The sequence below is a fragment of the Phyllostomus discolor genome, chromosome 7, assembly GCF_004126475.2.
Source record: "Phyllostomus discolor isolate MPI-MPIP mPhyDis1 chromosome 7, mPhyDis1.pri.v3, whole genome shotgun sequence".
NCBI classification, from domain to species: domain Eukaryota; kingdom Metazoa; phylum Chordata; class Mammalia; order Chiroptera; family Phyllostomidae; genus Phyllostomus; species Phyllostomus discolor.
The window spans coordinates 137,922,809-137,938,617 of record NC_040909.2 but is presented as its reverse complement, the minus strand read 5'-3'; the positions used below and the strand labels follow the sequence as shown (position 1 = coordinate 137,938,617).

General features: G+C 69.1%; 1 protein-coding gene across 3 annotated transcripts in view; it reads left to right on the top strand.

The window, feature by feature from the left end:
* TSNARE1 (t-SNARE domain containing 1) overlaps window positions 1-15,809 on the top strand; it is a 43,769-nt gene that overhangs the window by 15,007 nt on the left and 12,953 nt on the right. For 2 of the 3 annotated variants that reach the window (XM_036031464.1, XM_036031466.1), the window contains exons 5-9: window positions 6,032-6,122; window positions 6,589-6,663; window positions 7,134-7,193; window positions 10,934-11,092; window positions 14,972-15,044. In XM_036031464.1, coding sequence (XP_035887357.1) covers window positions 6,032-6,122; window positions 6,589-6,663; window positions 7,134-7,193; window positions 10,934-11,092; window positions 14,972-15,044 — 458 coding nt within the window. The remainder of the gene's footprint in view (window positions 1-6,031; window positions 6,123-6,588; window positions 6,664-7,133; window positions 7,194-10,933; window positions 11,093-14,971; window positions 15,045-15,809) is intronic. The other variant, XM_036031467.1, reaches the window with a different exon arrangement.

The window sequence follows — 15,809 nt, the reverse complement described above, 5'->3', positions numbered from 1 at the left end:
AGACAGAAAAGGGAAAATCAGTTCTAAAGTGAAGCCCACAGATCGCCCAAACCCTTCACCAACACAACCACTCAGTTCAGCCAAACCATTGAGCTCCAGGGGCCGATGATGAAAAATGGGCTCCTTAAGTGAGGCCTACATTGCAACCAAGCACTCAGGTAATGAGGTCATAGGCATACGCCCTAAGAAAACAGAAGAACACACAGGTTAATTCACACAACAATCCCCAAACCAGTCTCTGTGCCTGTGAGACTGTCTTTTGGGAAGGCATTCAGTTGCGAGGTCTTTCCTGCAATGACATTTAACAATGGTAATTTGACAGGTCCTTTATACCTGTAAATTGTATATCTTTGATGATATTACAAAACCAGTTTCAACTTACAAATGAAAACTAACTTTCAAAACAGTTAGCTGCGCCATTCTGATGTCCAATACTGAGCACTGTGATTTTCCTTGAACCACAATTTTTCTCCTTAAGATCACCCTCATTGTTATTAAAGGGACTACTTTGAGTTCTGTTTTTATTTTGACTGTTCATTTGCATAAACACACCAAGAGCAGCCTGGATTACTTATGATCCTTGATTCCACTTTGCTGGAACTCACACAGGGAGCCTTTAGATTGACTTCTCTGTCTGCCCCCACCTTGGGGCACAGAATTAGAGCCACACACCTGCCATCTGGCTTCGCCTGTACCAGTTGTTTCACTCACATCCTGGAGGCTTCCATTGTGCCTACAGGTTCCTTTTGGCCATCTTTCAGGAAAGCAACCTTCGTTCCTTCCCTGGAAAGACTGCCACGAACCACACAACCAACCAAAGTGCCAGGCTTTCTTCGTGGGCTTACGATAGCTTTGCAAGTCAATCCCAGTTCCTCAGGGCTTTCTGGTGACGACCAGAACCCACACATGCCTCCTTCAGGCGTGACATTCCAGTCAAAGTCTTGGTTAACAAAACCACTATTAATGACTGGTCTTACTGGTTTTATACAAAGAAACCTTATGTCTTCACTCATCCCTTCAGAATGCCAAATTCTGGAGGGATCAGGTAGGGAGAAAAATACAAAGCGTGAAGGGAAACCCTTTCCCTTCTGATATCCACCAGGCTTCCCTTTCCATGCCTTATACCTTCAAGTACTAACACCACATAATTCCTTTCTAAAACTTTCACTTTTCCATTTATCTTTACAGTTTCCCATTTATTTTCCTAGAGTGTGAAGTTTCAACCTTCCCTGGAATCCTCAATTTCCTTTTCAGAGCAGATACAGAGCAAATCCAAAACGCAGAGTTCCAGAACAATACACAGGTAGGGGCATTCTCTTGCACCAATGCGTCCACTGGTGCCTCACAGAGACATGCTCCTTCAGGTCCGGTCTCTTGGCAGAGGCATGCCCCCTTTGCCTCTGGCTGAAGCACTCGTCAGCACCGAGTGACCCTTCCTGGGTCCCGAGCGGCAAAAGCATCCTCCCCAACCGGTTACAGGCGACCTTTCCTAGGTCTTACAATACAGAAGGTTTCTGATCAGAGACAAAACCAATGTGTGAAATTTGCTTTTTTCCCACGAAACCAGAAAACAAGGAGTTCAGGTTTCTTCTACTCCAGGTTTAAAACTTTCACATCCTTTACACATAATTTTACTCATCCAGATTTAACCATCAATCTCTTTTAACCCTGCTCCTTTCCCACTCTGGGAAGGACTGTACTCAAACTCAGCACTTAAACTCAGCACGTGGCAGCTGAAAGGTCCCCAGCACTACAGGTCCCTTCCACTAAAAGTCCCCAAATTCGCAGGGACATCCTGCAGCTTTCTGAAGCTCCAACCTTGCAAACACCCTATAGGTCAGATGGTCTCCCTTGGACCTCAGTTCATGACCTTCAGAACCAGAGTCGTCCCTATCAGAACCAGTTACACAGAGAACCTGACTGGTGCAGTGCCCACATGGCAGCAGCACGCAGCCCATAATGTGAAGAGAGCCCTTAGCCACCACCTGGTCCAGTTCCAAGATGGCGGCGCCCACGCATGCTGAATCATCCAAGATGGCGGTGCCCATGCACGCTGAATCACCCAAGATGGTGGCGCCCATGCACGCTGAATCATCCAAGATGGTGGCGCCCATGCACCCTCAGTCCTCCATGGCGGGAGCACTCCCGTGGCTCATCCTCCATTTTACCCAAAATGGCGGCGCACCCACGCGGCTAGCTGTCCGAGCCCCAACACACATGCAACACAGCACTGTGCCAGAACCCCGCCACCCCATGTGAATTCTCCCGCCGGTGCAGACAGACACAGGAAAAGGGGACCTTCCGCTCGCACGCCCGCCTGGCCCGCCCCCCACGGGGTCGTGAGCCGCTCTTAGCTCGAGGCTGCCCGGGCAGTCGCCCCGGTGGACCCCAGCCGCCGCCGGCCGTGCGACCTGGCGCAGGAGCCGCAGGTCGGGGCCCAGGCAGACTCCGTGGGCCCGGGGACCCGGGCAGCTGCGAAGACACTCACACTCACGCTCACAGTCGCACCGAGGTCGTTGCGCTTTCCTCCCCTGAGCAGGAGTCCGAGGGTCCGGGCTCCCGCCCAGGCTCCCGAGTTTTCCGGTGGGGGGGGGGGGGCGATCAGCCTCTCTCTGCTCTCGGGTCCCGTCCCCGGGGCACTCACCGATTCCGACTGGCGCCTCCGACAGTTCGCGGTCCGTCTCCCCCTCCGCCCGGGTCTTAGAGCGGTCGGGGGCGCGGCACGGGGGCCTCCGCCCCGGGGAGCCCGGCACAACCGGGGCACGTGCCCCTCCCCCTGCTCAGGGCTCCCCCGCCGACCCCCCCCACCCCCCCCCCCCCCCGGTCGCCTTCACCGCGGCAACATGCCTGCTCGCGGGAGTCGTTTCCCGGCCAGGGGACCAAGATGTTGCGGAAAAGTCGCTCACACGCGGGGAGATGGCGGAAACACGACTCTTTGTTTATTCCGCGCGCGGGCTCAGAGGAGAGGGCCTCCCAATTCTGAGCCCGGAACTCTGAAGAACTCCCGGGGTTTAAACAGCCCCGGGCTTCCCGCCCACGCGGCGCAGCGAGGCGACCGAGGCTGAACGCGGAAGTTAGGGCTGGCCGCCTTGTGTGGGAGACAGAGGAGCAAAGCACAGGGGCTCCGCAGGGCGGTTGCCCGTGACACCCCCACGGGCGGGAGCCCCCAGGGGACCAGCGCTGGCCCACGTGGGTCTGCGCCCGGCCCCTCGTCCCGCCAGGTCTCAGCAGACGCCTGACTGCCGTGGCCCCCGACCGGCCCTGTGTCCACGCCGGCGCCTGGCTGGACCCCCAGCAGGAGCCTTGTGGTCTGGGCAGTGCCGGGAGCCCTGCTGCACTGACCCTGGGCCGGGCGTTCCTGGGCCTGTGTCTCCCCCGGTGATCCCTCGGGCTCTGGAGGCTGAGGTTCCAGCAGCGTCCTGCCCCCGGCTTCCCTGTTGGGGCCCCGCCCCGCCCTCAGCCCCGCCCTCAGCCCCTCTGGTCCTGCCAGGGACCTGGAGGGGGCAGGTAGTATCATTCCCTTCAAGGTGCAAACGCTGAGGCTCCAAGAGTCGTTGGGTGTGTGGCTAAGGCTACAGCTCTGTGCACGGACAGGCTGACCCATCCTCCCACCCACCCACTCATCCACCCACCCACTCATCCATCTACCCACCTACCCACCCACCCATCCACATACCCTTCCACTCATCCACCCACCCACCCACCTACCCATCCATCCACCCCTGTGTCCACCCACCCATCTCCCCACCGTCCCACGACCCTCCCTCCCCGCCCCCCCCCCAGGCTGGCTGGGACCAGTGCTGCCGAGTCTGGGGGCAGAGTTTGGGGCAGCAGGGGGCCTTTTGCAGGTTCCGTGTGCAGTTTCGTTTTTCATTTTTGCTTCCTTCTCTCGAAGCGCATGTTGTTTTCTGGCTGTGAAAGCAGCGCGCTCGTCACGACGGCGTTGGGACGCACAGGTGTCCAGGTGTCCGGGTGTCCCGGCAGCCTCTCCTCCACGCCCCGTGCGCTTTGCAGACTGGGGCTTAAGTGGGTGCCGTGCCGGCCCCTCAGCACGCGCGGGAGTTGCGGCCCCGGAGGTGGGGGTGCGGGTGGGGCTGCCCGACCCCGGGCCGAGGGCAGGTGGGGTTCTCCGAGCCGGTGCTGAGCACGGAGCCCCTGGGGCCGCTGCCCGTGTCTGGGCCAGGCCGGGGGAGCCGAGTCCCGGGGGTCAGGCAGGCGACATGGTCAGGCCCTGGCCCTCGCGGGTCCCCTGGGCCGCTTTGTCTGGCTGGCGGAAGGATGGCGTCACCGACTCGGGTCTGGGCAGCAGATCTGGCCCCTGGGTGGCCCCCGGCATGGGCTCGGCCTGCAGGGACCCAGTGTCCCCAAGGCAGCACCCCCCCAGCCCCACTCCCACCTGCCTCAACCTGCAGGTCCAGAGACTCCCCCGGAAGCGCCTTCCTGCGCCCCATCTGTGCCCCGCCCCCGAGGGGCGGCCCCTGGCCCGTGCGCCGTGGCTCCCAGTGCCGCTGCCCTTCCCTGGGCTGCCACTTCCTCCTCGGGGCAGGGAGGGGCGGCCCGGCCCCAGGTGAGGACCGGGGCCTTTCCAGGTGGAGCCTTCGGTCCTCCTCCTCCTCCTCCTCGTGCGGCAGCTGGTGGGCTGGGTTAGCCCCGTCAACGCTGCCCGGGGACCGGCCTGGCCCCCTGCACAGGCACCCAGCCTGGCCCAGGTTGCTGGGTTGGCAGTCTCTCCCCAGCCGGGCCCCGTGGCAGCTGTTGGACTGCGTGTCTGGGTCCTGGGGTGCTGGCCACATGCTGCCGGGGGTCAGGAGCCCAGGAGCCCCTGTGGGCGGTCACCTGTGGGCTGGGCCCCGTGTCCTCAGTGCTGCTGTGGTGCTGCCAGCAGCCCTGCTCAGGGGTCTGCGGGGCCCCACCCCCGGGCACAGCAGCGGTGCTGGGTCCCGGCGGCGGCTGGGCCTTGGGCTCCCGTCAGGCAGCCCTGGTGGCGGGCAGGGCTGACTGAGAGGGCGCCCTGCGCTGGCCCGCGGGTGCCCAGCCCCTGTGCTTGGAGCGGCCCCGGCCCTTCCAGCAGGTGTCCCGGGCCCCACCGTGCCCCTCAGCACCCGGGAGCCCCTGGGACCGTCAGACCGCCACGGCACCCAGAGCGTGGCTGACGTGGAGGGGCTGGCAGGGACCTGGCCGCAGCGTCCGTCCAGGCCGAGGTCTGTGCCACCTGGGCCTCTGTGGACCCCGCTCCCTGCACGTTTCTCTGCTGGTGGGGACCCCACCTGCCTCCTCGGCTGTGGGGGTCTTCGTTGCCAGGGAATTGGCGTCAGAGCTGAGCGTGGTACTTCCTGGTACCCCAAAGGGCAGCTACCCCAGCGGGGGGTGGGGGCTGTGTGCATCTCCCAGCCCTGCACCCTCCCACGGTGTGCCCTCTGCCTGGGCTTCGCCCTGCACCGTCCCTCCCTTCTTTCCCCCACCCTTGCCTCACCCTGTCTCCCCGCCCCCCGTTGCCCCCCATGCCGCTATGTCTCACCCACGCCGCCCCTCACGGAGGAGGGGCCTCAGGTCCTCTTAGCCGCGCTGCCCCAGGGGCTCCCGGGAGCCGAGTGGTTGATGGGCCTGGCCTCGCCCGCCTCCGTCTCAGGCCAGCTCGGGCCCCCTGCCCCCTTGCCTCCCTGCCTGTGTCCCCCCACGGCGAGCCCCCCCGTGTGCCCTGCTCATGTGCCTGGACTTGGGTGTGGTGGCCCTGAGGGGCGCCAGCCTCACCGGCCGCGTGCTCCGAGTGGGGGTGCGGAGTGGGGTGCCGGGCTGCAGCCGGTGGGGTCAGGGAGGCTCTCTGGCGTCTGCCGGTGCTTTTCCCTTGCCCGGTGCGCCAGCAGGAGGCCTGAGGGCAGGGCTGGACCCTGGCACGGCTCCGTCTAAGGGGTCGCGGTCAGCCGCAGGCGGGCGAGGGGCTGGCCCCCCCAGACCCCTTCAGGTCCCGAGGAGTCCTGCACCGAGTGTCTGGGAGCGAGGCCCCGCCTCACCCACCGCTCTGCCGCCGCAGGCACACGGCGCAGCAGGAGACCAACCGCACCGTGGCCGCCAGCACCGGCGCCGTGAAGCAGATGTCGGAGCTGCTGCGGGGCTGCTCCCGGGTACGTCGTCCCCCGGGCCGCGTGGGGGCGGGGCGGGGGGGTGGAGACCGGCGATGGCGGGGGGGGGGGGGGGGGGAGTTTTGGGGCCTGATGCGCCTGAGCTTGGTGCTCCGACGGGCCTGGGCCGCACGTGGTATCGAGGACGAGGTCTCGCCCGGGCTCTGAGCCTGGCTACCCACGCGCAGCCGCAGCGGGACCGACCGGCTGGGCCAGGTTGTAGTGGCGCTGGCTGGGTCCGCGGTCGGTCAGGGTGGGGGACGTGTGTGGGTGGGGTGGCGGCGGTGGCAGGTGGGGGGTGAGCCTGATTCTGACAGTGGTGGCGGGAGGCGGGACGGGCCTGGCGCAGGCGCTGCCGCGGGGGGGGGGGCACGGGGGTGGGGGCCGGGGCCCTGGGGGTGGGGCGCAGCAGCGCAGGCGCGGCCCGGCCGGTTCCAGCTGCCCCCCCCCCCCCCCCCCCCCCCCGCAGCAGGAGCGCCTGCAGCTGGACCGCCTGAGGACCCAGCTCTCCGAGGCCGTCCAGCGCTACGGGGCCGTGCAGAAGGTGAGGCCCCGCGGGGGGGCGGGGGGGCGGGCTCCCTCGGGCACCCACTCTGGTGCCTCCCCCTGGGTCGGGCCGGCGCTGCCCCATCCCCCACAGCTGAGGGAGGGCCGGCCTCGTGGGTGCAGGACGGCGCCTGCGGCTGGCGTGACCACAGGGAGTGTGCGGGGGAGGGTAGTGGCCTCTGGCGCCACCCAGAGGACGCTGGCAGGTCAGCCGCAGAGGAGGGGGGAGCCGGGGTCACGCCCTCTGATCACTCGGGGTCACGCGGGGAGACAGACCCAGGGACGTCGGCGCCGGGACGGGACTGCCCCGCGGAGGGTCAGCAGGGCCCAGCTGGGCGCCCGATGTTCCCGGGGCCCCGGGTGCTGCGCTCCCCAGGGGCGGGAGGGGGGGGGCGTGGGTGAGCGCCGATTTCCTTTCGAGTGACCGTCCCTCCTCCGCCTCCTGCCGCTCTGTGCCGGTGCCGACAGAAACTCGCGGAAAGGTCCCGAGCCCTGCTTCCCGTGGCGCAGCGGGGCGGCAGACCGCAGGTGCGTATGGGGGCTCCCCGTGGGTGGTGCATGGGGTGGGGGGGCAGCCCAGAGTCCCCCGCCCCCCCGGCGGCCCCAGGGACCAGCAGGAGGGGCTGCAGCAGGGCCTTGGGCGGGACGTCGGCTTAGACGGGGGGCCTTTCAAAGAGGGGGCACCGGCCCTGGGCCTCTGGAGGTGGCGCCGGGTGGCTGCCGAGCACCAGGCTGGCCCCTGCGAGCACAACTCCCCACGAGCGGAGGCTGGTGGACCGCCCAGAGGAGAGTCCGGCTGCAGCCCTGGGGGGGACGAGGGTCGGGGGTCGGCCGGAAGCCACTGGAGGCGGCGGTGGCTGAGAGTCCCCAACACCGGCCCCGGCCTCGAGGCCCGAGGGAAGGACCTTTGTGACCGGTAGGGAGGGCGCACTCACCCCGTCTCCTAAAACCGCCTCCACTCACATCATCACGGCGTTTCGGGTGAGAAGGGCGGAGATGAAATCCTCAGAGCTGCCTGAAGCCGGAGGAGAACCTCACGTGATCCCAGAAGGAGCAGTGAGGCGCGATCTGACGTCCCCCGAGACCCCGGGCCGCGGCGGGCGGCAGGCGGGCGCCCGTGACGCCGCAGAGAAGGTGGCAGCCGCCCGCACGTGCGCGGTGCGCCAGCGCTGCCGCCCGCGTGCGCGAGAGCGTCCCGGCCGCGGAGCAGGGCTGGGGAGCCGACTCTGCGCCCCCCGCCGGCGCCCCCCGAGGGGGTGGGGAGCGGCCCGCGGAGCAGGGCTGGGGAGCCGACTCTGCGCCCCCCGCCGGCGCCCCCCGAGGGGGTGGGGAGCGGCCCGCGGAGCAGGCGCAGACAAGGGGTCGCCCAGCACGCGCCTCGGAAGGACCTGGGGCCGCCGTGCATGCGCGGGCGTCTCTCACAAACCGAGAAGAAAGAGGCCGACGGCGGAACTCGAAGCCTGTGAAGGGCGAACGCCGGGGTCGGCGGGAGGGGCCGCTCGGTGGCTTGCGGCACATAGGCACGCCCCCCGCTCTGCCGTCCGGAGACGGCGCTGCGGACCTCCGCACACCCCTCGCAGCCACCGAGGCGCGGAGCGTGGGAAAGCCCCGTGTGGATGCGGGAGGGGCGCGCCGCCGGGGAGCCGGAGCGACCGCCGCCCGGGGCTAACGTGGCACCGGGCCTCCCCATGGCTTGCAGTCCCGCCCAAGCGCAGCCCCAGGGGAGGCCCTCAGTTCTTTACGGCCGCGCCCCACCCCCGGACCCGCACGTCAGCGCGGCGCCCCCTGGACCGCGGAGGCTGTGTGTGCGGAGGACGCACTACTTTTTAAAGAAGACGGCGGTGGGCAGCACCTGGGAGAAACCACGGAAGGTCGGATGGTCCCAAAGGGTCACGCAGGCTGTGAACAACCTCGGGGCTACCGCCCCGTTCCGAGTAGGGGCCGCGGCTGCGCTGAGACCCCACCCGAGGCTGCCGTCTGCGGGGTGGGGTCCTGGCGGGAGCAGCAGCCCCTGCCCCTGTCCTCTGAGCCCGTGCTGGGTGGCCGGGAGCCACCCGCCTGTCTGGAGTGGGCCGTCTTGGCCGTGGTGGGTGCAGCCTTGGCTGGGTCCTTGTGCGCCTGGGCTGGCTGCTGTCCAGTGCTCGGGTGCCGGGGTGAAGAGGCACCTCATCCTGGGGCGCAGGGGTGAAGAGGCATTTGGGCAGCTGGAAGTTTCCTGCCTCCCCGCCCCTGCCCCCCACTCGGGAGAGCTGCCCCTCGCTCCTGCGCCCAGCTCCTCTCCCTTACGGGGGCGGGGCACGGCCGCGGCCACGGCCATGCCAGTTCTGGCTGCCTGGGCTCTGACGCAGCTCCAGAGACTCCCATCAGATGGCAGGCGGAGTCACGGCTGCTGGGAGAAGCGGGGGACCAGCCTCGGCTGCTCAACAGAGGCTGTTTCTCCAGTGCGTGGCTGGCCCGTGCCCTGACCCCTGCCCTCCGCCCTCCGCCCCGGGGTCGTGGGTGCTCCCCGGGGGAAGCCCGGGGTTGGAGCGCTGGGGGACGTGGCCTGCTTCCTGGAGCCCCTGCTCCCCGCCGCCCTGGGGTGGGGGTGTCGTCCCAGGCTCCGGGGGTGACCCCCGGGTCACCGTCTTTCTCACGGGAAAGCGGTCCCCGCCGGCCCCTCTGCCGAGTCACGCTGGGCCGCGGGCTTCTCCCCTGCGTGTCGGGATGGGGCCGCGCACCCGGCCCGGAGGGAGGAGAAAGCGCCTTTGTGGGCCCCTGGTCGGAGCTGGAAAGGCTTCACAGGCGGCCCCTCCGCCGGCCCCAGCGCGGTGCCAGCAGACCGCCGGGGGCAGACCCAGACTGGGCCTTTGTGAGCGGGATAAAGGGGCGCTGTCTGGCGCTCCGGGAGGAAGGGCTGCGGCCCGGCCGGGCGGCCCAGCCGCCTCCTCCTGCCCCGTCCCTCGTCCGGGGCCGTCAAGGAGGGCGGCCCGGCGGTACCTGCTCGGGGCAGGTGCGAGGGGCCCCGTCATCCCGCGTCTGCACCACGGCTGCAGCCTCGGCCTTGGGGGACGGGTCACGGACCCCGGCCTACAGGTGAGGACGCCGAGGCCTGGGGGTTGGGCCCGGAGCCGCCGGTGGGCCGGGCTGCAGCTCTGGAGGGCCTGGGAGCTGCCGCCCCTCCAGCACCCACCCACGGGGCCCTCAGCGCACTTCCGCCCGCCCACGCCGGGGGGTGCTGATCGCCGCTCCTGCCGAGGCGAGCTCGTCAAGGGGTGTGGCGGATCTTTCGTTTCACACGCGTCTATTTACGGCCTTGTTTATTTAAAGGCCCCGCGGGCGGGGGAGGCGGCTGCTCCCACGGTGGGCGCCGTGTGCGCGGGGAGGAGGGTCCAGGCCAGTGCGGCTTCTCCGTCCTCACCCGCCCCCGGGCCCGTCAGCCACCGTCGCTGGCCGTGGGCGGCGTGACCACCCGTGTAGCCGTGGGCATGGTCACGGAAGGCGCTGCCTGCGTCACGCCTTGTCACCGCCCCGGTGCTGGGCTGCCGTTGCCGCCGCGGCCTCCTGCAGGGGCTGCTGGGACGTGCCGGTGTTCTCCCGAGGGCCCCCAAGTGCCCACCTGCGGGTTCCTTGTCTCTGTGCCCAGCTCAGTGCGTCCCCGCTCTTTCCCCACCCCCGGCACAGGGCAGGCCGTCATGGCCCCCACACACGTGCTGGGGAGGACTCCAGCCTTTAAACTGTGTTCTCATGGGGGGGGGCCTGTGGCCGTGGCCCTGGCTATGGCCTGACCCACAGGGGTGGGGCCTGCCAGAGCACAGGTGTGGCCCCGGGACTGCCACTCACCAGACACGTGCTCGCGGGCTCTGTGGGGCCCCGGAGTCCCCTGGAGTTACCTCCCTGGAGGGCTGGGGACGTGGACCTGTGGGGCCTCCCATGCGGCCCTGGCTGCAGCTGGGCTGTGGATCCCGCCGCGCCCCCCACAGCCAGGCCTGGGGGAACTCCCCTGGCCTCCCGCCCCGAACCCTGCCCACCGTCCCCGGCGGAGAGGTCCCCTGAGCCGCAGGCCCGCCACCCCCGTGGCTGCAGAGCCCCAGCTGGGCCTGCTCTCCCCTGGCCAGGGGGCGGGCGGGGTGGGGGTGGGGAGCACACACAGACACTGGGGGCTGCTGGCACCTTGAGCTGACGCCGGCCTCCAGGTGGGGCCGCGGGCCGCTGGACTGGGCAGGAGACGCGGCCAGGCCCGGGGGCCGTGCGGCGCAGCGGGGCAGCCGCCTGTCTGTCGTCAGCAGAGCCCTGGGGCCCCTCTGGCGGAGCTGGCGAACGAGGAGAACCCCTGCCCCGGGGACGGCGGCGCGTGGCAGGGCCAGGAGCAGGCGCTGCACCCCGAGGTCACCGAGGAGGACTGGGAGGCCATGCGGCTGCACGAGGAGGCCATCCTGCAGATCGAGGTGAGCGCCCGGCGTGCACGCGTGTGTGTGCGTGTGCACGCATGTGTGCGTGTGCTCCCAGCCCCCCTGGTGTGGCGACCCAGCCCTCCAGGGCCAGCTGGGCCAGCGCTGTGCTGGGGACGCCCGCCCTGCGGCCAGCAGATGAGGCCGCCTCCTGCTGAGCCTGGCTGGTGCTGACGGCCTGCGCGGGGCCCTCTGGGGGATCCGGAGCCCCAGGAGCCCCCCAGCACGCGCCCTGCGTCTCCCCGGGTTTCCCCAGCAGGGCACAGCCCTCCAGCCGGGGCGGGGGCCGCCCTGGGGAGCTGCGGCCCAGTCCCTGGGGCCCTCCCTCCCTTTCAGCCTTTCCGCGGGCTGCACCTGCAATTCCAGGGTGCTGCCAGCAGGTGGCAGTGTGAGCGGGGGGCTGTCCTTTGGCTGCTGCAGCTCAGCCCCGTGGACGTGGTTTGCCCACGTGCCTGTGGCCACGGATCACCTGCAGCCCCCGCCCAGGGCCCGGGGTCCCTGATGAGTGTGCCAGAGGGAGGGCCCCGTCTCTCCGTGCTGGAAGTGCAGGTGGAGCGCAGCTCTGGGGCGCCCCTGTGTGTGGCGCCGGCCTGGGCGCGGCCCCCCACTCTGCGCCTCCGTCCCCTTCTCCGCGGCGGGAGGGGCCGGAGCACCTGCTCTCTGAGGGCCTGCTCCCTGGCAGGCGCCCCACTCAGTACCTGGTGCCCTGTCTGCCAGGAACGGGGCCTACACTCTGGCGGGGGTCTGGCCTGGTGCTGCGCCGGCCCGCCTCCGGCCACGCCCCGTGAGCTCCACCCCTCAAGCCCCGCCCCCACACCCCATTCTGCCCAGGCGGGAGACAGGCCGCCCCTCCTGCTGGCGGAGCTGACGCTGGGAGTGGGTGCAGGACACGAGGGACCGATGGGGCGCGAGGAGGTGTCTGGCCCCCCCCCATGAAGTCATGTCCAGGGGCTGCTCACACGGCCCACCGCGGGCCAGTGGGCGGCCGGGCAGCGGCAGCTCCGTCCTCCGGCCTCTGTGCTGCCCCTGAGCGGGGAGGAGTGCCGCCACGGCAGCCGGGCTGGAGCCGGGCCCTCCCCTGCCTGGGGCCTGGCCTGCAGGTGGCGTTCCCAGAGTCTGTCCCGGTGGCTGTGTGTCCTCCGTCCTGTGTCCTCTGCAGCCGAGCACGCGGGGCCGGGAGAGGCCCGGGGCCACGCAGCAGGCATTCGGCCCTTCAGAAGCCCGTGGAGACAGGGTTCGCCTGTCACGGCTGTGTTCCCGGCACCTGAGGCTCTGTCCTGCGTGGGCTCGGCTGTGCCCAGGGCCAGGCTGCCTGATGCTCCGGCAGGGCTGGCCTGGCGGCAGTGCTCCGACGCCTGCCCCTCGGCCGGCCTCTGTCCCGGCTGGTGAGGGTGTAGGAGGTCACTGAGGTCACCACGCGGCGGTGGCAGAGCCAGCTCTGTCCTCACGGCGCTGTCTTCACCTGGCTGAGGGTGAGGCGGCTCTCACGATGGGCAGGGCAGGCCGGGGGGCCCGTCTCCCTGGGGCAGGAGAGGGCGGCCACGTCGCCAGCTTGCCGGCCACCGGTCTGGCCCGTGGAGCTGGGCCCAGAGTCAGCTGTCCACCCCGAGCTGGGTCTGCACTCAGCTGCTCCCGCCCGTCTCACCTGACCTCCACTCCAGGTGCAGAGCTCAGAGCACCGGCTGCTGTTGCCATGGCGACCTGGCAGGCCTTGGAGGGAGGACGCTGGGGCTGACCTCTCCTGTAGGCGGTGGTGGGCAGCCCCTGTGCCCGACGGTGGGTCTGGCTCGTGTCTCCCTGTGGACACGGAGTCAACCGACACACCAGTGTGGCTGTGCGGGGACCGGAACCAATGCCTCGGCGGGTGGGTGGGTGGCTGCGAGATCCTGGGATGAGGAGCAGCTTCACGGCAGGGGAAACGGTGGTATTTTCAGACCCCCTCCTTTGTCACGTCCCTTGAGAGGCCGGCCTTCCTCGGTGCCCAAGAAGGAAGGCCGAGCAGGTACTGGGGGGCTCTCGGCGAGCCCCGGTGTCGCAGGCCGGCAGGAGAGCGACCGTGTGGTTCTGGCGGCGTGCGCTGAGGGGAGGTGCCTCTCGGTCTCGCCCCCGCCCTCCCTCCCCTCGCCCTGGGCCCACGCCCGGCACGTGGCTCCCGGGCAGCCTGGGTTCCCACCCTAGTCCCGGCGGGATCCAGACCTCTGCCGCCCCCCCAGGAGGCCCCACCTGCCCTCGGTGGCCTCCGTCAGGAGCCGAGGCCCGGCCCCCAGGCGCCCGGAGGTGACCCGAGGGACACTTGTCCAGGCTGACACCTGGGCCCAGATGCTCCCACTTTGTGCAGCCCCTGACAGTGACCCAGCCAGGCTGTGCCCCTTCCTGGGGCCCCCCTTCTGCCGGCCTGCCCCTCGCTGCTTGTCCCAGACCCGTCCTGCTGGGGGGCCGGGGGCTGGGGGCCAGGGGCTGGGGGGTGGGGAACCGGGTGCTGCCACCAGCGAGTCTGCAGCTGTTTGGAAGGTCACCTTGGCCCCTGAGGGGGCCTCTCCTGAGGACCAGGACAGGAGCCAGGCTGAGGCCCTGAGCTGCGTCCAGGGGCCCCCGGTCACTGGGTCAGCGCTGCGCTGGACAGCAGACCCCCAGGGCGCTGGCTGAGTGTTGGTGCTGAGGCCCGGCCTCTGGGCAGGCTGCAGTGCCCTAGGTGGGCCGGACCCTGCCTGGGCCCTGCCACGTGCCCTCCCAGGAGCGGCCCCCGCAGGTGACCCGGAGGGGCAGGCTCTGGCGGCCATGATCTGAGTCAGGTGTGTCAGCCTCGGGTGTGAGCGCTGCGTGTCCTCAGGAGAGCCCCTCGGCTGTCTGCCTGGGCGCCCCATCTGCGCACCCCACCTGTGGGCTGCGGTGCCGGCCGGCGTGCTCGCCCACGGTGAGGGCAAGCAGAGGCCGCCCGGCAGGCTGTGCACTCCCTCCCTCACCCACCTGCTGCAGCCCCAGGGCCTGCGCCCGGGGCCCCACCCTGGCCACCGCCCTCCCGGCTGCGGTCCCCCCAGAGCGGAGCCCAGTAATTGAATTACAATTGATAGCGTGTGTCAGTGTAAGATCACGCTAATTGCTTCATTTCCCAGAACACTCCTAAAAAGAAAATGAATTTCCCCGTAACACTTCGAGTGGGGTGAAGTGACCCTTGTGGAAATGAGTCCAGACTGCGGAGTGAGCCGCCGAGCCGGCGAGGGGGCCGGGGCCGGGCTGGCCGGCGGGAGGGACACGGCCGAGTTTCTCGCGGGCATTGGTGCCGCTCTGCCGGCAGATGGGGGGAGACGCCAGGGGCCAGCGCGGCAGGCGGGGTGGGGGTGCCCCAGAACCCCCTGCTCCAGGCTCACTCCTTACGCTTCACCAGCTGATCCACGGGGCCACCCGGTGTCGGGACAGCAGTGGGGCTACTGCCCGGCACCCATCCACCCACCCACCCACCCGTCCACTCACCCTCTCTGCCCCCAGGACTTCCTGGGCGGCACCTGGCGGTGGCCTGTGCGTGGGGCTGGGGAAATGGGGGGGGAGGGCTAGGACTCCCCGTCAGGGGGCTGCAGTTGAGGACGGGCAGGGGGCATCTTTGGGGCAAGACTGTGACCCTCCGGGGGTCGACCCCGGGTCCTCCGTACCCAGGGGGAAGCTCGCGGCCCCAGGGTCCGTGGAGAGTTTGGGGTTGGGTTGGGGTCAGGAGACAGGATGCAGATCCCAGCCCTGTCTCTGACTCGCGGGGTGACCCTGGGCACGACCGCAGACTATCCCGGAGGTTGGCTCTGGGCACCCCTGATGGCCACGCCCTTGGCCCAGCCCCCACAGCCCCCACACCCCAGGCACCTGAGGGCCGCCGTCTTTTCCCTGCAGAGCGACGTGCTGGACGTGAACCAGATCGTCAAGGACTTGGCCTCCGTGGTGTCGGAGCAAGGAGAGGTCGTCGGTGGGTACCCACACCCCTGCGCCCCTGCTCCCCGCCCTCTGGCCCTCTCCCTGGGGGAGGGCAGGACCCAGGGCAGGTTCCAGGAGCTGGAAGGCAAGGTTGCAGGGAGGAAACTTTGGGGATGGAGCCGGAAGCGGGACCAGCTCCCCCTGGAGGGCTGCGGAGGGGCAGCAGAGCTCGGCCTCACGGGGGCTCGCAGGCGCTGCGCACGCCTCTGGCAGGGACGCAGAGCTTCGGGTGGGCGGGCCGGCACAGAGCGCCCGGAGCAGTGGCGGGGTGCTTGTGCACCATGGGCGTCGGTGATGGGGCGGGACCCTCTGTGGGCGGAGCCAGAGCCAGCGTTGGGGTGCTGCAGGGTGGGGTGGCATCCTGGGGGCCCAGGAGGGGCTGGCACTGGCCTGTGCCCAGACTGGGCTGCATGGGGGGGTCCATGTCCCGCAGAGCTGCCCCGGCCGACCTGGGGCCCTGTAGAGGCCCGAGGGCAGTGGCCTGGGGCTGGTGAGGCACCAGTTACGGGCCCCGCCGGCGCTGCACCTGCCTACCTGGCAGCCCCTCGGGCTCGGGAGCAGGGAGCCGGGAGCTGGCCTGCAGGGCGGGGCTCTGTCTGTCTGGGGAGGGGGCACTGTGCGGGCTGAGACCTCCCAGGGTGCAGCACCTGACCGGCGGCCAGGGCACTCACCCCCACTCGGCGCCTGGACGCCCCCACTCGGTGCCTGGATGCCCTGGGTCCGTGTGGAGCGTGTTCCAGACCAGCTGTGGTGGCCC